The sequence below is a fragment of the Ceratotherium simum genome, chromosome 22 (genome assembly GCF_057802395.1).
Source record: "Ceratotherium simum simum isolate JZ-2026a chromosome 22, ASM5780239v1, whole genome shotgun sequence".
NCBI lineage: Eukaryota > Metazoa > Chordata > Mammalia > Perissodactyla > Rhinocerotidae > Ceratotherium > Ceratotherium simum.
In genome coordinates, this window is record NC_141921.1 from 2,817,817 (window position 1) to 2,840,525 (window position 22,709).

Here is a 22,709-nt window from a genome sequence, read left to right on the forward strand (position 1 = left end):
ACATCCAATTCATCAGCAAGCTCTTAGTTCTACCACCAAAATACATTCTGAGTCCCTCTACTTCTGTCCATTTCTGTCCTCTGCCCATGTCCATGCCACCATCATCGCTCGCCTGGATCACTGCAATGGTTCAACTGGTCTCCCTGCTTCCACATTCTTGCCCTCTTCTATTCTACTCTCCTCACAGGCACAGCAATTCTCTAAAGCATAAATCAGATCACATCACTCCCCTGCTCAAATTCAACTCCAGCCATTTTACAGTGGCTCTTGTGATTTGGTCCTTGGCTACCTCTTTTATCCTCTCTTCTCTCACCTCATTGGCCTTCTTGCTATTCCTTAGATAAACCAAGCTTGTTCTACCCCAAGACCTTTGCACTTACTGATCCCCCTGCCTGGAACACTCTTCCCCTAGGTCTTGGATGTCTCACTCGCTGACTTCATCAAGGTCTTTGCTCAGTGTCACCTGCTGTGAGTGGACCTTGTGGATCACTCTATCTAAACTAGCCACACCCCCCATCACTCTCTATCTTCTTACATTGCTTCGGTTTCTTCAGATCACTTATGCCTACCTGGTCTATTGTTAGGTATTTGTTTGTTTACCTTAGTAAAATATAAGTTACATGAGAATAAAAACTGTCTTCTTTACCACCACATCCCCAGCACCTATAAGAACAAGGCTAGGTTCAGTGGGTCCTCAAAAAATATTTATTGAATGATTGAATGAATGATTGCATGGATGGGTGGATGGATGGATCTCCTGCTTATGATCCTATGTGGTTTCTCTTTGCACTTAGACTAGCATCTAAACTACTTACGGCTGGTTTCATGACTCTGCTTCTTTTGGCCCCTGCTTTTGTCTCTGACTTATCTCTTGCCTCTCTTCCCCTGGCTCACCAGCCTGCAGTCAACACACTGGATTTCTTGCTGTTCCTTAAATAGACTTTGTTATGACTCAGGACCTTCATACTTGCTGTTCCCTCTTCCTAGAAAATTCTTTGCTTTGACTTTTTGTAGGTACATTTAAGCCTCAGTTCAAATGACACTTTCCCAGATAAACCTTCCCTAGCCTCTCTGTCTAAAAAGACCACTAGCTCACCTCCAAGAGTTCACACCCTTTCATATCATCCTGTTTTATTTCCTTTATAGAACTGATAGATCTCTATAATTGTCTTGTTTATGTGTTTGCATGTTTATCATCAGTCTCTTCCTATGGGAATAACAATTCCTGAGGGTAGGACTATATCTATGATTTTTCTTAACTCTATCTCCAGCTCCTGGAAGAATGCCTGGAATAAAGTAGGTAAATAATTATTGATGAAGGGATGGGAAGGAAGAGAGGATGAATGGGATGAAGGATAGATGGGAGCAAAGAAAAGCAGATGGATTAGCTACCTGCTGGAGCTGTTGAGAGGATGAACTGAGGTAACCCATGGCAGTCGCTTAGCACAGTGCCTGGCAAAAATTAGGAGCTCGGTTAGCAAGCGATCATTAGTTTTCACTATGTCTTCTCCTTAATTTGCTAAAGACTGAAATTTCTGACATTGTGACTTATAATTGAAGCCTATAATTGAAGCCTAAGAAGAGAGGAACTTTGGCCCTGAGTGATGTAACCCCTCCTGGCAGGGCGAGAGGGAAGCCCCCTCCCCGATTGCAGAGGTTAGCAGGGCTTTGAGGAAGTTGCTCTGAGGTATTTGCATAACACTAGCCAACTTCTTTAGTTTTACCATGTAGTCAACTACTGTGTTATGTAAGCCAAAAATCTAGGCACTTGAATAATACAAGATTTTGTGCTGTCATCAGTGAAAGAGGCAGATTCAGGGGCTTGCCCGGTGGTGTAGTGGTTAAACTTGCACACTCTGCTTCGGCGGCCCAGGGTTCACAGGTTCGGATCCTGGGCACGGACATACACACCAGGCTATGCTGTGGCAGGCGTCCCACATATAAAATGGAGGAAGATGGGCACAGATGTTAGCCCAGGGCCAATCTTCCTCAGCAAAAACAGGAGGATTGGCAACAGATGTTAGCTCAGGGCTAATCTTCCTCACACACAAAAAAAGGCAGATTCGATTTTCATATATAATATTGAAATTTTTGTTGGAATTTGGCTTATTAGTGCAGAAGGATAAAATATATGAAATTGGGACTGTCCTGGGAAATTCTGAGACACAAAATCCACAGGCGCCCGGGTACCACAAAGTCAACCTTAAAGCTTGTCCTCGGCTGTGAGCCTGGAAATCAGAGATCAATTCTTCCTCCTCTTCATGGCCCTCATGTTATTCGCCCATGATAAATGCTTGAAGAATCCTTTCGGAGAATCGTCCTTGTGCTTTCCTCTGTGCTTGGTGCTGGGAGATCAATAAGACCTAGTCCCTGCCCACAAGGAGCCTACATCCAGAGGGAAGACGGAACAGCCCCTCTAATTTGCCACAACACTGTGTTAACAATATGCTATGGGGATACAAAACAGAGAGTGGTTGATTGTGGCCATGATTTCTGGTAGAAATCAAGAAAAGCTTCCTAGGGGAGGTGTCATTGGAGCAGGGGCTTAAGGAATGAGTCCAAGTTCACCAAAAGAGAAGTGAGGGAACAGCATTCTAGAACCAGAATGGCATGAACAAAATCTTGGATATATGAGAGCTTTTTAAGGCTTTGGAAATCAAATCTGGAGAACTGAGAAGCCAGTGGTGTGAGTGAAAGATGTTTGGGTTTAAGGTTGGGGAAGTAGGATGGTCAGGGTGGTAAAAAAAGAATCTGGAAATGTAGATTGGGGCTGTGTGGTGTTTAAATGCTGAGGACGGAGTGAGTGGATGTCATGCTGAGGAAATCAGGCTTCGTCCCCTGGGCAGCAAGATGGTGACAAGATCAGGTTTGTGTTTTGATCAGGACACTCTGGCTACTCAGTGGAGAATGGGTTGGAGGGAGTGAGACTGAGGCAAAGAAACTCATCTGTTTCACCCAACAAGCCACGAAATGGAAATAATAATAACCTACATTTTGGACTATTTGTGCTCAGAAAAACAGCCGGATGTCAGGCATCACCAACTTCCCAAAACGAAGCCACTGCCTTCTATGGAGTCCCTGGGTCCTCCTCCCCAAAAGCCACCCAAGCCCCCGGTTGTGAACCTCCAGGCCTTCCAGAGGCAGAGGGAGAGGCAGAGGCAGGCAGCGGCTGTTCCAAAGACTCACAGGGAAGGTAAGGAAATGCACAAGGTTAGTAACCCTAGTCACAGCTCCAGTGCCTGCAACTCCGGTCACCTCCCTCTCCACGTCATGTCCCAAGTGACAATGCTGATCTGCTTTTCCACGGGGCCGGACATCCATCACTGCTTGTTCTCACGTAGAGGCTGTGGCAGCTTGCCCGTGAAATGACAAATCTGCGGGAATTGGCCCCTTATCGCTCCTGGGCCAGCCCGCTTCCCCTGAGAGCATTGCATTTGATCACTGGGAATCTGTCCAAGAGGAAGAAAACAAAAAGTAGCTGGGGGCGGGAAGGCAGTGAGCCTTTGTGTTTGCTACAAAGCCTGTGTTGTCAACATAACCAGTGCAGTAGAAGAGGGGGAGGGAGTGAAAGGGAGGACAGTCAGTGTGAACTTGACCTGTGGTCGTTATGGGTCCCTCAGGCCTCTGTGATCTGCCTCCGGTAGTTAACTGAAGGGCCCCCCCACCGGTCCTTTCCAGGCACTGAAGCATCCTTGGAAGCCACTTTGGGTCTTCCTTTGTAAAGGAACACCTCATCCCCTCTCCACCCCACCACAGTCTGAGCCTGTGGACATTTTACACAGCGTTGCTTATGTCTGCTGTGATGAGACAAGAGGTGGGCACACCGTTTGGGGCGATAGGTAGTGCTGTGCTAGCATTTGTTTTACTGTGGCTGTAAATGCCAGCAGATGGTCCACTGGGAGAGCTAATTCTTAGTTCATTGATTCTTAGTTCATCGGTTGTTCATTCGATTGCTTTGGGCAACCTCATGGTTAAATTTCTTTAACTCAGTGGTTCTCAAACTTCAGCCTACATCAGAATCACCTAGAGGACTTGTTAAAACACACATTGCTGGGCCCCAATCCCAGAGTTTCTGATTCAGCTGGTTTCGGTTGGGAGACTGAGAATTTGCCATTTGACCAAGTTCCCTGGGGATGCTGATGCTGCTGGCCCAGGGACCACACTTTGAGAACCATTGCTATAAGTTATCTTAAGTCTTATAAAGAAGACTCTGTATAAAGAAACAGAGCTCTTAGCAGTAGACTTTAATAATATGGCCACCTCCATATCAGAGAAGGCTAAGTGTGATTTTTATAAACATTAAATAATTCAGGCCTCAAACTCTCTCTCTGAGAGGGAAGAAGGTTGTCAGAGAACACAGAAGTACTAATTCTTTTGTAACAAAATAGGCTTTGTAAATCCCAGCTCCCCACTCACTAGCTATTTAAGTTTGAGCATGTTACTCTCTGAGCTTCGTTGTCCTTATCTGTAAAACGGGGATGATAATAACACTCATCTCATAGAATGGCTGTGAGGATAAATGAGATGCATCATGGAAAAATTTTCAACAGTGCTTGGCACACGAGGAAGCACTCAATAAATGCAGTGTTCTCGTTATTTCAGGCATGCATTGAGCAGCTACACTCTCCTTGCTGGGCCCTATGATAGATACAAGAGATTAAGAGAGAAACCCCACAGAAGATCGAGTGCTCAAGGAGGCCAAAGTCTAATACAGGAGATTGCACTCATAAATAAGCACTGTAAAGGGTGGGTGAGTGCTGCGGTGCAGGACGGGCAGTCCCCTGCTGCCGGGGGAGGGGAGGCTTGGGGCACAGGTGAGCTGCCACTCCACACTGTGCCTCTGGGGTCAGGTCATTGCACAAACGTAATTTGCTTTCCTCGGGCTGCCACTGACACCTCTTTTTCACTCTGCCTCTTGCCCTTGCAGCCGCTGTGAAAGAGGGCGACCTGCCTCCTGGGAGGTGAGTACCTGGTTCTTAGCTGTGCAGGAGTGGAGCCCACCAACGGGGTTGCTGCTCCTGCCCGAGAGCGGGCAGCCGCACTAGCCAGGTGTCTGCATTTCTCCAAAGGGTTGCAGAAAGAGCAGATTTATATGTAACAAACTGCGACTTTTGTTTTAAATGAGAGATTAAATAAACTGTGTTTAACACCCATGCTGAGGTTAAGTTGCAAAGATGGTCCTCTGAGGTACTTTTATTTACTATACAGTTGGGTTCAGTAAATTGAAACATCAGCTTCCGTAGTGATAAATTCAATTAGAGGCTACAGAATGCTGTGGGCAGCAGGGGTGATGTTAGGATTTGATAATAGCACAAAGGACCTTCTACTTTTGGTGCACTCATGCTAAGAATTTTGCCATGAAAGTGTCAGGTCAGTAATTCTCTCAACCAAATACTGTCTGTTGTGCCCTTTGATGTATCAGGCATTGCTGGCTACTTTATGCAGATTTTCTCAATGCCTCTTCTCAAGAGGGCTGCAGCGTGGCTGCCACTGTCCTCACGGTACAGCCAAAGACACTTGGGCTCAGAAAGTTTGCCACTTGCAGAGCCATGACTCCAACCCAGGTGTGCCCAAACGATATATTTTTTTATTGAGATATAATGGACATATAACACTGGGTAAGTTTGAGGTGCACAACGTGTTTGTTTAACGCATTTATGTATTACAAGATGATTACTGCATTGGCTAATACCTTTATCAGTTCATATAATTATTATTTCTTTTTTTCTGTTGAGAACAGTTAAGATCTAGTCTCTCAGCAACTTTGAAGTTTATAATATAGTATTTTTTTACTATAATCACTATGTTGTGCATTAGACCTCCAGAACTTATTTATCTACTGTTGCAAGTTTGTACCCTTAAACAACATCTACAATTCCCCCAGCCCCTAGTAACCACCATTCTACTCTTTGTTTTTACAAGTTCAGTTTTTTTAGATTCCACATATGAGAGAGATCATACAGTGTTTGTCTTTCTCTGACTTATTTCATTTAGCATAATGCCCTCAAGGTCCATCCATGTTGTCACAAGCAGCAGGATTTCCTTCTTTCTCATGGTTGAGTAATATTCCATTGTATATCATGCCACATCTTCTTTATCCACTCATCTGTTGGAAGACACTTAGGTTGTTTGTGTGTCTTGGCTATTGTGAGTAATACTGCAGTAAACATGGGAGTGCAGATCTCTGTTTGAGACGCTGATTTCAGTTCCTTCAGACATATACCCAGGAGTGGGATTCTGGATCATATAGTAGTTCAATTTTTAATGTTTTGAGGAACCACCACACTGTTTGCTGTTATGGCTGTACCAACGGGTATGCCCAAAATATTTTGACTATATGCCTTACCTCCCTCACAAATATTTCCTGTTCTCAAGAAGGTCAGTCTCAGAAGGAGAACCAAACATAAAAATAAATAATCATATTACTTATTCATTCATCAAATGTTTATAATGGTAGGGAGTGTTAAGTTTTGTAATAGAGGAAGGTACAGGATTCAGAGGTTGTAAAAATGAGGGAGTGGTTGCTTTTTCTTGGGAGGGTCAGGAAAGTCTTTATAGAAGATGTATCATTTATCTATTGCTAGAGTAACACTACATAATAAAAAACAGCAAAACTTGAGTAGCATACACCATACGTGTGGGGTTCAGCTGATCTGGGCTGGTCTCAGCTTGGCTTTCTCATATGTCCCCAGTCAACTGTGGACCATCTAGACAGCTTTGCCGATATTGGCTGGGGTTGCTTGCAGGTCTGGGGGTCAGCTTGCAGTTAACTGATATAGGATTGCCTTGGGTGGGATGATGGAGGCAACCTGACTTAGCACAGTCTATCATCTTCCAGCAGGCTAGCCCAGGAACATTCTCCTAGCAGTCACAGCGGACAAGCAAGATAAGCCCAATTGCAGAATATATTTGCAAACTACATATCTGATGTGGGGTTAATATCCAAAATATATAAAGAACTCATACAACTCGACAATAAAAAAACAAACACCCTGATGAAAAAATGGGCAAAGGATATGAACAGACACTTTTCCAAAGAAGATATACAGATGGCCAACACGCACATGAAAATATGTTAAACATTACTAATTATTAGGGAAATGCAAATCAAAACCACAATAAGATATTGCCTCATGCCTGCCTGTCAGAATGGCTATTATTAAACAGACAAGAAATAACAAGTGTTGGAGAGGATGTGAAGAAAAAAGAACCCTTGTACACTGCTGGTGGGAATGTAAATTGGTGCAGCCACTGTGGAAAACAGTATGGAGAGTCCTCAAAAAATTAAAAATAGAAATACCATATGATCCAGCTATTCCACTTCTGGGTATTTATCCAAAGAACATGAAAACACTAATTCGAAAAGATCTATGCACCCCTATGTTCATTGCAGCATTATTCACAATAGCCAAGACTTGGAAGCAATCTAAATGTCCATCAATAGATGAATGGATAAAGAAGATGTGGTATATAAATGCAATGGAATATTACTCAGTCATTAAAAAAAAGATGAAATCTTGCCATTTGCAACAATATGGATGGACCTTGAGGGTATTATGCTAAGTGAAATAAGTCAGGTGGAGAAAGACAATTACCATATGATTTCACTCCTATGTGGAAGGTTAACAAACACATAGATATGGAGAACAGATTGGTGGTTACCAAGGGGGAGGAGGGTTGGGGGAGGGGGAAAGGGGCACATGTGTACAGTGACGGATGGAAACTAGACTTTTGTGGTGAACACAATGCAGTCTATACAGAAGTTGAAATATAATGATGTACACCTGAAATTTGTATAAAGTTATAAACCAATGTGCCCTCAATAAAAAATATATATGTAAGCCCAATTGCATTAGCACATTTCAAGTCTCTACTGTATTGTGTTTCCTAACATCCTATTGGTCAAAGCAAGTCACGTGGTCAAGCCCAGAGTCAGAGTGGGAGGGCACCAAAAGTTTACATGGCAAAGGGGAGGGACCCAGGAAGGGGTGAAGAATTGGGGCATTAATCCAATCAACCTATCACTGAAAAGGAAACATTTGAAATGAGTACTGAGGATAAATGTTTGCTGGATAACATGGGAAGGGGCACTATAGGCAGAGACAGGAGGTGTGAAATAACATGTCTTATCTGGAAATTAGAAATAGTTAAGTAGAATTAGAGTGTAGAAAGTACAGTAAGGAATGAAAAGAAATGGGATTGTAGAGGTAGACAGGAACCAAATCATGGAGGACCTTGTCCACCAAGGAAGAGATTAGACAATCTTGTTCAACAAGGAGCCACTGTGTGGTGCTAGACATGACTCGTGTGCTCCAGGAGCTCCTAGTACACTTGTTTGTTTGAAAGAGTTAGAAGACAGCACAAGGTGGGCCAGGGGAGCTGTTTTCTACGGGAATTTATGTGAAAGACAGGAGACAATTTAGACAGCTCAGGTGATGATTTGCACAATTTACTCAATGAACACAGGCCCCGGTGTGACAGTTTGAGACAATGTAACTGCCGTGCTCTGAGTCCGTCTTGGTTCCCTCATGCCTCGCATACTGTGAGCATCTCAGGGTGAGTGTGAGTGTGCTGTGGTTGTAGTGTTTAGCTAGAAATGCATCTTTCCTACAGCTTGGCTCTAAACTAAGCTGACTTCTTCTCTGGCATTTTAATCAAAGACACAGCAACTCATTTCAACATGGGGCACAAACTTGCTGTGATGGGTGAGTATTGGGAAACAGTAGTCCCTAGTGTGACAACTTCTCCCTAAGGTATTTACAAGAGAAATTTGATGATTCTGTCCTTTCACACTGATTTTAGAACCTAACCCTCACTGAAATGAGGTTCATTGTCCCTCAATTATGATATGGACAATAGTGTTGTAAGAATGCAAAGCAAGAGAGATGAAGAGGGACCAGGATACTTAGGGGAAGCCTCATGGAAGATGAAAGAGCTTGAGATACATTCTGCATCATGGGTCATAATTAGATAGGCTTACTTATTTGTCCCCTTTCGCGAGACTGTAATGTCAGTGAGAGCAGGGTATAGTTCCCAGAAATAATCACATTCCTGCCTTGTACAGTCGTGTGTCATATAACAACGTTTTGGTAAGTGACAGACTGCATATAGGACAGTGGTCCCATAAGATTTATACCATATAGCCTAGGCATGTAGTAGGCTATGCCATCTAGGTTTGTGTGAGTACACTCTGTGATGTTTGCACAACGACGAAATCACCCAACGACGCATTTCTAGGAAAGTATCCCTGTCACTGAGCAACACATGACTGTAGTTGGTTAGTGGGTGGATGGATGCATGGAAGGATGGATGGATGGATGGATGGACCAATGGATGTTCACTATAAAGATAGAATATGATTTAAAGCAAGGCAGTGGTAATAAAGAGTAGGAAATAAACAGACAAAAAGTATTCTGATGTAGAAAATAAGAAAGTGCATTAAGTGCCAGACCAAGAAGTTTGGACTTTATCTTATCAATGATAAGAAGTTAGTTTGAACAACTAAATGCCATGATGCTGAGCAGCCTTAGATACAACTTCCATAAGAACTGGCACTTGTTTGGAAAGAACATCTTACATGTTCATGGTATTAATCTTCAATACAGATACCAGATTAGAGATAAAATATGTAAGATCTCATTACTGGAATAGGACCTGGTGATTATCTGATGAAGTCAGGCCATATAGCATAATGTTAACAAAAGCCTAGGTTTTTGAATCCAAGCCCTACCACTTAACACCTGTGTAACTTTGGACAAGTGCCTTAACCTCTACCAACTTCAGTTTCTACTTTTGTAAAGTGGGATATTGATCGTACCTAACTCATACAGTTGTGCTGAGGGTTAAATGAAACAATGATTGTAAAGTTTTTAGCACAGTGCCTAGCAACTAGAGAGTGTTGAATGAAGATTACTTAGCTATTATATAACCTCCAACCAAGGGCAGGCATCCTTGATCAAAACCTTAGTCTCTTCAAAAATCCTTTGATGGTGAGCTCATTACCTGGAGATTCCAGTAGTTTTTTTTTTGTTGGGGCAGATTTTATTCACTCAATACATATTTATTTAGCATCTACTATATGCCAAGCGCTCTTATATACATTAAGAAGTGTACAAAGTAGACAAAAATATCTTACCTGCACACACACATACTTATTTGTTTGTTTATATATGTCCTTCAAGTTGAGCTGGAAAAAAAAAAATGACCTCCCTACCCCAGACTCCCAACCATCTGTGCAAGATCTACTTGTTGGTACAATAGACGTTATCTTTACCTCTTTTTTATACGACAGCTTAAAACATCTAAGGACTACATTCTTCTCTAAACTGAAACTCGTTTTTCACAAAACAGTAGTCTTCGTGTTTTAGCTGTGTTTCTATGGATGTATATTTTAATTATCTTGTTAGGAACTCAGTGCATTTACAACAGCCATTTTCATTTCTGAGCTGCTTCATATTGTGTGTTAAATATAAGAAGCAGCATTGGGTAATGGAACAAGCACAGGTCTGGACTCAGATTAGCATAGGTTCAAACCCCTCCTCTATACCGTAGACAAGTCATTTAACAGCTCAGAGCTTTAATATACACATCTGCAAAGTGGGCTCAATAATATTTACTTTATTGTGTTGTCATGAAGACTAAATGAGATAAATTGTATAAAGCGTGGAGTACACAGAAGATGCTCGATGAGTTTCCCTTTCTTCAACCCTTGGCCTCTCCATCCCTTGCTATCTCTGGAATATTAATATCTCCTCAGTCTCCAACAGTGAAATGACTCTTTGGAGATTATTCTTTGTCGTCACTTTCTCATGCGAACCAAGCTGGCTGGCATCCTTCTTGAATAAACAGCCTTTATTTGTGTGAGCAAAGCAGCTTAGTCCCAGGGCGGGAGTCAGCACTGGGTCTTTGTCAGTATTTAGCAGAGCTGGCTAATATTTGATTCATTAGCTATAAATATGGCTTTTCTCCCATTAAGAAGTGTCAGAGGGCAGTCCTGACTCAGGGTATCTCTGACTCAGGAAGGAAGGAAGAGGCTGTTTATTTCAGGAGTAGAAAAGATTCAGACAGTACAGTGTTTCTCAGATGAGGGTCTGTGGGTGGATTTGGAGTCCACCATTTTCTCTCCTGAACTTTTTACTTTTGTGTTTTCATTTTGGTGATAGTCTTTAAAAGATAATATAAGCCTATTCTGAATCTGGATGACCTCTTTCAATCTCATACTTTGGAACATGCCTTTGCATTTGTGTTTTTGATATTTTTTACCCTATGCAGAGTGGGAAACACAAATATCTTCTAGGGCTGGGAAGATTATGTGACCATGTCTAGGGCCTGTGTTAGACAACAAGGAAGTGTGGATCTTGTGGAATTGGGGTATAAATGCCTTTCCTGAGGCTTTCAAGTAAAATAGCGATAATAACAGAACAATGACACTGTGGCCAAATGAAACGCATCTGTAGTCATTATTTGAATAGTGGTAAGTGCTATAAAGAAAGTTTTTCAAAAAGTATTAAGACAGTAACTAGGGATTGGTGATAACATTTGGGTTGAGACCTGCATGATGAGGACCCAGTCATGGTACATCTAGGAGAAGAACATTCCAGGAGAGGGAACAGCTGGTGCAAACTCTCAAGGGAGAGCCACCCTCCGCAGGATTAAAGAACCAGATAGGAGGCGAGTGTGGCTAAACCACGGTACGCTAGGGGAATGATGGTGCTGGTGATTCTTGTGAGCCATGGATGGATCTGGATTTTGCTCTAAATGCATTGGGAATCCATAGGAGAGTTTTAAGCTATGCAGTTACAAGAGCTGTCATTTATTTTGTAAAGATCACTCTGGATGCTGTATAAATAATAAATTTAGTGGCGAAACAGAAAGCCTAGGAAGCCATTGCAACAACAACAACAAAATGACAATAACATTGAAAATAGCAATCAACACTTACATAGTATCTGTTCTAAGTACATATACCATTCCATTTATGACAATCTTAGGAAGGAGATGAAGAGATCTCATTTTATAGATGAGAAAACTGAGTCAGGGAGGTTAGATAACTTGACACGGACAAGGTAGTAGACATGGAGATAAAGAATTAATGGATTCAAATTATGTTTTGGAGGAAAGCCAGCAATCACGGGATCAGCTGTGGGGAGTGAGATGTGAGGGCAAGAGAGGAGTAGAGGACAACTCCTGGGTGCCTGGCGCTTTCCATCATTGTTGACATTAACACATGTGGAGTGCTTGGCACATCATCAGTGATCAGGACAAGACTGACCCTTCCTGAAAGCTATTTGGGATTGGTTTTCACTTAAGAAACAAAACAGGCATGTCATTGTGCCTTAGTGCATGTTAGACCAGAACTTTTAAAGGCGGGTTTTTAAATTCTTTGCGACTCCAATGCTCTTTCCTGAATGGCTGCATTTTAAGTAATTAAGATGGTATAGACCTGCTCTGATCGACCAACAGCAAAGCAGGCTCCTCGTAATGATCTCTGGAAGGTAAGCATGGGCCCCGAGACCCCAGTGTGCCAAATTGAATCGCTATGGAACAAGAAAGACGAGAAGGAAATTTTTTAAGCCTATGTCTTATGAGGTTTTAGACCCGGAACATTCAGGTGGCTTCAGCTCAAGCTACTTCAATAACTTCCTATTATTCCTTTTTAAGTGGACCTCACGGCCATAATAAGGCCACTGTTTGGCCTGCCTTTCACAAGGGCAAGCGTGGTAGGAGTGGTGGATTTACTTACAGTTTTTCTCTTTTTTCATGTTTTCAAGTATTCCTCCTTTTAAAAAATCATCTAAAGATTCTATTTACTGAACGCTTCCCATAAACAAAGGCTTCTGCCCTATACTTATGTCCACTTTCTCATTTTAAAACTCCCAACTACAAACACCCCACGAAATAAGTGGTTAGTGGACTCTCTGACCAGAGTCAGGTTAAGTAATCCAGGACGATGCACTTGGATCAGCAGCACCAGGGTTTGACCTGGTCAGCTGGGCTCCAGAGCACAGTCTCTCAGCCAGCACTCCCGGGCTACCTTACTGAGAACTCACGCGGGATCATTCGCGGGATCATTCCCGATGACAAGAGAGAGCAGGGTTTAAAAGACTCATGGCCTGCTCTACAGATTGAGCCTGGATGTTCTCCAGGCAGGTGTTCTTGAACGCCTAGGGTTTCGTTTTCTGTCTGCAGAAAGATCTACGTGAGGGAGGCTGGCCAGGGTGGAGCTCAAGTGTGAAAGCGCTTGGAGCCACGCCTTGCCTTCTCTCTTTAGTGGCATTCAAATGGTCTGCTGGGAAAAGTCATGATTTAGGAAGAAACCAGACAGTTACAAATTGCAGACTTGAAACCAATTTTTGTACATAGGTATATTCAGAAAGGTTGAATGGAAACTAATCTTTGAGTGTGGCCACATGCCGGCCCTTTGCATCGGTCAGACTCATTTTAGCCCAGTGACTATCTTAGGAGGGCAGAATTAATATTCCTATTTTGTAGATGAGAAACCAAGGGCTCAGAGACATTTCATGACTTGCCCTAAAGTACCAGACAATGCAGAGCTTATCCAGGCTATGAAATCACAACTCTATGTTTATAAAGATTTTCAGCTACACTATCCTGTCTCAGAATTTTTCCAAAATGATGGATTTGGGGAGGTCTCTATTAGACTGTAAACCCCATGAGAGGAGGGATCGTCTGTCTTTTTCACCTTTGTTTCCCCAGGAAGTAGACATGCAAGTAATAATTATTTAATGACTAAGTAAGTGATGGACTAATGGAGTAACAGGCAGATAAATGGGGAGAAGGATGGACAGATAGAATGATATTACCTTCCACGAACTTTTATGTAAATAACGAAAACATTCCAAGACTCTGTTAGCTGTACATTTTGCATTGATTTGCATATACAGTATCATATCCTTCTAACATTAAACAAAGCTAAATAGTTAGCACAATCTGAGCTCTTCATTTGCCCTTGCATATTGTATAAGGGCAGCTGCCGTGTGAAGATATGGACCCACATGAAATCCTCTTTCCTCTACTCCTTCTTAGTCCTGCATCCAGAAAGTGATGCTCTGCCGGGAAGCCTGTCCTTCTTATTTTAGCCCCCATGGAAGGCACTCTGCTGTCTTCCCCTTCTTCTGTGGGCCCATTACATTTTGAACTAAATATTTATTTAATCAAACTAATCATTGAGCACTTTGCCTCCATTTTACATTTAGAATAAAATTTAAAAATCCCCAACTCTTTACCAGGGCCAAGAAGGTCCCATATGTCCTGGCCACTCCTCCTCTCTCAGCCCCCTATCACCGTTGTTCACTGTCTTCAGCCCACTGACTGGCCTTGTGGCTTCTCCTCAAATACAGCAAGCATGCTCTTACCAAGCAGAAATACTTGCTTTTTTCTGTGTATAGGATGGTCTTCTCCTAGATCTTCACCTGATGGCTCTTTCTCATCATGCAGGATTCGTTCATTCACTTGTTCATTTTGTTCATTCATTCATTCAGTGAATATTTATTGAGCCCCAAGTATGTGCAGACATTGTTCTCGATGCTGGTAGTGCAACAGATAACAAAGTCTCTGCCATCATGGAGTATACATTTTTATTGGGAAGAAAGACAAACAAGCAAATAATGATATAAAGTAAGGTAATGAGAAAAGCTTAAATGTTAGCCTCCCTGACTATAGCTCATGTTTCCTCTCCAAAGAAACTGTCTACTCCATGTATAAGCCTGCTTTCTTTTCCTGTTAGCATTTATTAATGCTTCAAATGATAATATTTACTCGTTTATTTTCTGTGTTATTCTAGACCATGAGAGTCTTGAGTTCAAGGATCTTGTCTATTATTTGCTTTTATATCTAGAACAATGCCTGGCACAGAGGAGGAGCTCAATGAAAAAAATTAATGATGTGACATCATCTACCTGTCCATCTAGGAATTCCCAATATTTCTGCAAGCATCAGAGAAGGATCTAGATAACTGGAAGCCTATAATGTGCCAGGACCTGTATTAGTCGCTGGGAACCCAGCAGTGAGTGATATACAAGATCTCAGAGCAAAAGAGACAAAATTAAACTAAAAGTATATAATAATGAAATAATTTAAAGATTATGACAACTACCAAGAATGGTATAAAGCAGAGGATTATGGTAGATAGGAATAGGTGGGGAGTAGGGCTACTTGGAAAAGGTAGCAGGAGAAGGACGTTCTTGGAGGGTCATCTAAGGTGAGACCTGATGGTTGAGAAGGAGCTGGCCACACAGAATGCATTCCAGGCAGCATGAACAGCATTTGCAAAGTCCTCAAAGAAGGAGAGAGTATGGCGTCCTTGCAAAACAGACAGGAGGCCAGCGTGGCTAGAGTGTAATGAGGGAGGAAGTTGTTGTTTTTAATTAAGAATCATAGGAAGCTTCTGGATAGTCTTAAGCCAGACTGTGACAAGATCTAAATTATCTTTCTGAAAGATCATCCTGGCTGCTGCGTGGAGAACAGATTGTAGAAGGACAAGGGAGAATGCCACTTAATCGGTGTTTTACAGAATAAGTAGGAGTTTGTGAAGAGGATGTTAGTGGTGAGGATATTTCAAGTAGAAGAACCACATATACAGAAAGCATAAAGACAGGAAACACAGTGTGTTCAGGAATCATAGGTAATTTGACGTGATTCGAATATGGAGGGGCGGATGTGTATGCGGCAGTGTGACGTGTAATAATAGTTCAACAAATGTGGGCTGAATAACAGAATGGGCTTGGATGGACATGATGTAGTCCATGCAGAAATAGAAGTACAATGATGTACACCTGAAATTTTTACAATGTTATAAACCAACGTTACCGCAATAAACAAAAAATTAAAAAAAAAAAAAAAAGAATGGGCTTGGATGGTACTTAGCTTGAGATTCCATTATAGATAGTCTATTTTTGTTATTTTCCAGTTTCCTGGGTGTACCTCACCTCCCTGTCTAAATTATAAATTCTTTGAAAGAAGGGAGAGGATCTAAAAGGATCTTTCTTACCAGCTGTGTAATTGAAGTTTGTTTAACTCGAGTGGCATAGCAATGCCTGACAATCAGAAGATGCAGAAAGCATGTTATAAGGGGTTAAAAGCATAGACTTTTGGGTCAGATAGACTTGGATTCATATTTTGAGATCCATGCACTAGCTGTGTGATCTTAGAAAAATTATTTAATGTCTCTGGGCCTCCCATTTCCTCACACAGCAAATGGTGAAATCAATAAATTCTACCTCCTTGGGTTGGCTGCGAGCATTGAGATAAACGTCTATAATTCCGCATAGTGCCCAGCGATGTCGTAAACACTTGCTCAATGGCAGCGATCTGTGGTTTGTTTGTAGGAGCAGGGCTTGTCCGTAACAAAGTCTAGTGCCACAGGCAGTGGAGCTGGGCGTCAGGAGACAGGACTCCCAGGAAGGCGTACTGCTAGCTCAGAGGGTGACCTCACCTCCCTCTTTGTAAAACAAATGGGGTTGGGTATTATGGCCCCCCCTCGAAGCAGACACCCTGAAATTTGAAATGTAGACATTTTAAAAGTTGACCTTAATGAGGAAAATGAAGGCTTGAGGTCATTTTCTTTCATGCTACGGAAGTTGCCACTGGACTATTAAGAATCTGCTTTAGCAGTTGCATTAGTAGAAGTCAGAGTGCTTTTAGAGAACCATTCCTAAGTTCACCAATGGCTTCATGGATTCCGCCTTGACCTCAGAATTCATTGCCGTTAGTACTGTTGAGTCGATCCTGACTCCTAGCGCCCCTGTGTCTAGCAGAGAGGAACCCTGCCCAGTCTTTTTTCTCCATCCTCTCACCTTCCAGCACTCTATCAGACAGTGCTCTACTGCTATTCATAGGGTTTTCATGGCCAATTTTTTTGGAAGTGGGTGGCCATGTCTTTCCTTCTAGTCTGTCTAGTCTGGAAGCTCCACTGAAGCCTGTCCACCATGGGTGACCCTGCTGGCATTTGAAATACCAGTGGCAGAGATTTCAGCATCACAGCAACATGCAGCCACCACAGTATGACAACCACAGATGGATGGTGTGGTTCCCTGACTGAGAAACAAACCTGGACTGTGGTGATAAGAGAGTGATAAGATAACCACTAGACCACCAGGGCTGGCTAACCTCAAAATACAGGTTAAGTATACTATTCTTATTTTATAGATGACAACATCAAGCACAGAGAACTATAGTAACTTCCCTGTCACATTTTCCCCATATAAATGACTATTATAGAGAAGAACTGAGCTGTGAAACCATTGGATCAGCCTAACAAAATCTTGAAAAATATCATCCAAAACCCACTCGTAAGCTCTTTGAACTTCACCATCATCCTGTGGTTCATTGTTTGCATTTTTCAGTTTCTCCTTGGCTCTAAAATGACCTGTAGTTCAGAGGAAAAGAGCACTGGACTAGGAATCAGAAGGCCTGGTTTCCAGACCCACCCTGCTACTTAACGATGGTGCCATCTTGGGCAAGTTCCTGAATATCTCCAAGAGTCAGTTTCCTCGTCTGTAAAATGCCACATAGAATATTAGCATGAATATAGCTTATTCAAAGAGTGAATGAGAGCATGTGTGTTAGTGAATGAGAAACTTCAGAGCTGCTCTACTTTCACATCTTCAGCACATGCGATTGTCTCTTGCTAGGGCTCTGCTTAATGGTTTGCTCAGTCCTGTGGGACCTTCTGTGCTATGTATTCCAGTGACCTTCTTTAGCGGCTTCCACTGCAGTGGGAGCTGCTCTGCTGTGTTTGACTTCAACTGGCACTTCCCTTTTGTGAGACGGAATATAGCACAGTGGTTAAGACCTCAGATTCTGGAGTTAAACATCTAACTTCTAATCTCTGCTCTGCCACTTACTCTGCGAGCTTGGATTATGCTTCAGTTTTCTCATCTGAACATGGAAAGAATGATAGTATCTACTTTATAGGGTCAAATGAAAATGAAATGAATTGATACATGTAATTGGAACATAGGAAGTGCTCAATAATTATTAGCTATTATTCTTATTTACATGCCCTCCTTATGAATGAGATCAATGATTTGACAACCGAGCTTCAGAGTTAGTAGCATTACTCTCGAAACTGAGGGTGGAGGAGATGGCATGTTGTGTAAGGTTATGCGGCACATTAGTAACATTTACTTAGTCATTGTATTAGGGTTCGCCAGAGAAACAGAACCAGTAGGATATTTATATATTTACATATTATATATTAGATTATATATAAATAATGTATGTAATATTTGTATGATTATTTATTAAGCATGAGGAATTGGCTCACACAATTATGCAAGCTGAGAAGTCCCATGATCTGCTGTCTGCCAGGTGGAGACCCAGGAGAGCCAGTGGTGTAATTTCAAGTCCACAGCCCTGAGAACCAGGGCAGCTGATGGTGTAAATCCCAGTTCAAGGGCAGAAGATGAAATGAGATGTCCCAGCTCAATCAGTGAGGCAGGAAAAATGAGTGAATTCCTTCTTCCTCCACCTTAGTTCTATTCAGACCTTCAGTGGATTGCATGATGCCCACCCACATTGAGATGGGCAATCTGCTTTCTGAGTTCACTGATTCAAATGCTAACTTCATCCAACACCTTCCCAGACACACCCAGAAATAATATTTAATCTGGGTGTCCTGTGGCCAGTCAAGTTTGCACATAAAATTAACCATCACAGTCATCATAGTTTTGTGGCTCTTATAGAAAGAATTGGGTTATAAATATGTGAATTAGGAACCAAGAAATACCTAGTGCCCAGGGCTGGGTGGCATTGGAGGCATTGTATTTGTTGTTTGTTGTTGTGGTTGTTGTAGAAGTCATAGTAGAATTAGTAAGGTTATGAAACATGTGGTAGTAGGACTGGGCTCACACACACACGTGTATATATATTCATATATATGTATATAGACGCATATATATGATACATGTATCATATTCAAATATATATATGCACAAACGTGTGTGTGTTCTGTAAAAATGGTGGAGTAGGAGAACTAGCAGTAGAGGTGGTAGAAGTTGTACAAGTATACGCAGTAGAAATAGTAGAAGTGGAAATCGTAGTAAAAGTAGCAGGGGAAGTGGAAGTGTAAACACTTAGTGCCAAGCACTGCACTAAACACGGCATATTATATCATCTCCTCCTCATAAAAAAGAGCATTAAAGGAAGAACAGACCTGGGTCCAATTCCCCTCCAAGGTCACAGCTGGGTGAAGCTGGGATTCAGCCCCACCTCTCTCTCTCTCCAATGCTCGTGTTTCCCTATAACCATTCTGCTCGGCTGCGTCACTGATTGTTCATTTCTAGTAATCATCTAATACGTAGAAGATGGAAGTTTTAATAGCTTATGAGAGAAAAACTTCCTTCCAAATATATCGTGTATTTTTGTGAGACTGGCGCAAATGCATTGGGAGATCCATTTTAGATAGCATGATGTCATTTTTAAAAGTCTAATCCCCAACCGTTTCATTCAAGTGAAGGATTTCTTAAGGTGAAGGCCTGTGGGAAGAGTAGTCTTACAAGAAGTGTTTGTTGGAAACAGGAATTTTCCCAGCTTGGGACTTTGGGTAATTGAGAAATCAGATGGTCTCATATTCCCTTGTCACCAGGAGCCTGCAGAATGTCCCAGAAAGCAACCGCTGGCTAAGATACTCCTGTTCTTCCTGTTTCCCAAATATGTGGCCCATTGAGTAAGACGTGGAAGAAGCTGGGTTTTCAACTTAGATCCACCCCCTTAGTAAAATAAATACAAAAGTACAGCTGACAGGTTTTGCTGTTCAAATCTCAATCTTTCTACTTAATGCAAGCTCTTCTTTAGAATTTCCAGAACTGTCTTGCAGTGAAATTTTTCAACTCACCCTCATGTAAGGTGGCACAGGAGAAGAGGAGAAAGGAAATGTACCCATCAAGCATTTCCCACGTATTAACTCGGTTCTTCCTACACTAACTGGCCACAGCAACCTTATGAGGAAATTAAGGCTCTAAGAACCTAAACGATGGCTCCAGTCCCCACAGCCAGTGAGAGATGGAGATGATGAATCTAAGTACAGTGCCGAACACATGGTAAACCCTCAGCAAGCAGTAGCTAATACTGTGATGGGTAATCCACTGTTTGACCAAGTGAACAGATGTTTGAATGAGCTGTGTGAGCCCCTTCTCCAGAGTATATGGCCTAATAATACAGAGGTTGACAAATTATTCTCCAAAGGAGGGCTGTGGCCCAGAGGTAGACATGGCAAGTGGAAGCAGTCATGACAGGAGGTCATGAATCCATGATTCAGCCAGAGAAACCCTACTTGTTCAAAAGTTTATTCTGAAGATAGGCTTCCAAGGGTCCAAACACAATTAGAAAATATCTGCTTTTGTAAGTCACCTTTAACATTTGTATTACATTTACGGAGCTGTTGTTTCTTCTTGAACATAGATAATGTTGAAGATATCATCGAGAAATATTAGTGTTTTATCAGGCAATATTTAGATTACTAGAGGTATTCTATAAAAAAGTCAGAAAAGATAGAAACCTGATGCTATGCCAGAATAAAAGAAACTTTCCAAAATTCAAACCTCAAAACTTATTTTTTAAAAATAATATAATTTCTGTCCTCCAATATAATAATATTACTAGCACATTTTGTGGAATGCCTATGTGCAGGGGACAAATATTTCATTCAATATCCATAATATGCCTTTAAAGTAGATTTTATTATTACTATTTTATAGAGTAGGAGACTGAGGATTAAGTAGATTATAAGTATTTATCCAATAGTTTATAATTAGAAAGCAAAAGAGCTAGGATTCAAATTCAGATCTGTCTGACCCAAGCTCCCGGGATGTCTGTAATTCTGTGCTATCTCCCAGTAATGTCTGCGGTTCTGGAGACAGACTATAGACAGATGTTTTAATAAATGTGGAAACAAAGAAATTGAAGCATAAATATATTTAAATCATAGATTTACTTCTTGCCTGTGATCCAAGTTCTTTATATTGACCCACACTGCATTAATCCAGGTAGATCTCAGATCTGGTTTTAATGGATGAGGAAAAAGATGAAAGACATTCAGGTAGCAAAAAGGAGGTTTAAATATATCTACAATATCTTTTTTCTCTTTTAGTGTTAATGATCTGAAAGATACCTTTTCTTTTCTTTTTAACATTTGGTTGAAAGTCTTTCTGATCATCTAAAGTCGGATATTTATTCATTTCTGACAAAAGTAGTCCAAAAAATTGATTAGACATCTTCTTTAAATTTTTTCACAATTTGTTTCTTATTAATAAAGTTAATTTATCATAGACCAGAGATTGTTAGGCCATTGGAGCATGAGACACATGGCATAGTCTATAATTTAAGAAAGTTTCTCTCGATTACTTCATGCAGGGAGAGGGGAACAAAGTAGTGAGGGGAGAAATTACTGATGCATTAGAGTTCATAGTTTTTCCTTTTCAGCAAAATGATCTATTCATACATCTTTAAAAATATTACAGAGAATATGTTAAAAAAAAAAAAACCTGCAAATATCCAAAATGGTCAAACAAGGAGGGAAAACAATTGAGTAGAATGTGCTTATGATATAATAATGGGTTGGGAAAAAAAGAAAGGAGAGAACTCCAACCTTTTCATTGTCGATAACAACAACTATACGAATACACCTAAAAATGGAAAAAATCAGGAAGAATATCAGAATGCTAAGACCTCACTCATGTCAAGGTGGGAGGATCATGGTGGATTTTTCTCCTCTCCACTGTCCACATTAGGTGCGAAGTAGTGATTTTCTGTGTGTTGTGGATACGGCTGAAGTCTCCTTCCTTCACTCCCAGGCCTATTTCACTTTCTCTCTTCCCAGGGGGAACTCCTGCTATGAATAGAGGCCTGTATCCATTTAGTGTATTTCTTATGCTGTAGCTACAAATGCATACATCTGTTAAAGATACAGTATTTTACATTTTTGAATAAATGGCAGGTTACTTTATCCTTCTGCAACTTGATTTTTTTTCAAAGCTGTGTTTTCATATTCTAAGTTGATGCATGTAACTCTAGCTTATTCACTATAATTGCAGTGTTGTGTGCATTTCATCGTACTAACATATCACAGTCTGCTCATGTGTTCCCTTACTGAGCAACATTTAAGTTGTTTTACATTTTCACCTTTTCAGATGATGCTGCAGTAATCATTCTCATATATTTCCAGGTGAATATAAGCAAGTTTCTCTAGGTTTTTACTTAGAAGTAGAATTGCTAAACAATAGTAAATAAACAGCTTCAGTTTTACTAGATATTAAAAAATTATCCTCCAAAACGGGTGTGCCAATTCATACTCTCAAACCAGTGAAAGAGTTCCTGTTTCTCCATATTCTTGCCAAATGAGATATTGTTTTCACATTTTGAGATTCTTGCTAAACTGATGGGTGTGGACTAAATTCTCATTGTCTTGATTTCCGTTTCCCTGTTGACCACGGTGAATTTACTTTTATAAACTATTGAATTTTTCTCTTCTGTGATCTGTCATATCTCTTTATCCAATTTTCTATGAGTTTGTCTTTTTCCTATTGCAGGGGTTCCCAGTAGCTTAGATATTAATTCTTCATTTGTTACACTTCGCCATTAAGTACGATATTTGTTGGAGGTTAATCTAGTTAAGAGAGTACATGTGGAATGCTTTTTTGCATCTATTAAAATAATCCTTTTTTTCTCTTTTATTGTTTCAATGTGATTGA

At 41.2% G+C, this 22,709-nt stretch overlaps 1 protein-coding gene across 1 annotated transcript in view; it reads left to right on the forward strand.

Annotated features, from left to right (window-relative positions):
- FYB2 (FYN binding protein 2) overlaps positions 1–22,709 on the forward strand; it is a 105,783-nt gene that overhangs the window by 34,320 nt on the left and 48,754 nt on the right. Inside the window, exons 3-4 of the mRNA XM_087445859.1 lie at positions 3,014–3,193; positions 4,928–4,961. Coding sequence (XP_087301985.1) covers positions 3,014–3,193; positions 4,928–4,961 — 214 coding nt within the window. The remainder of the gene's footprint in view (positions 1–3,013; positions 3,194–4,927; positions 4,962–22,709) is intronic.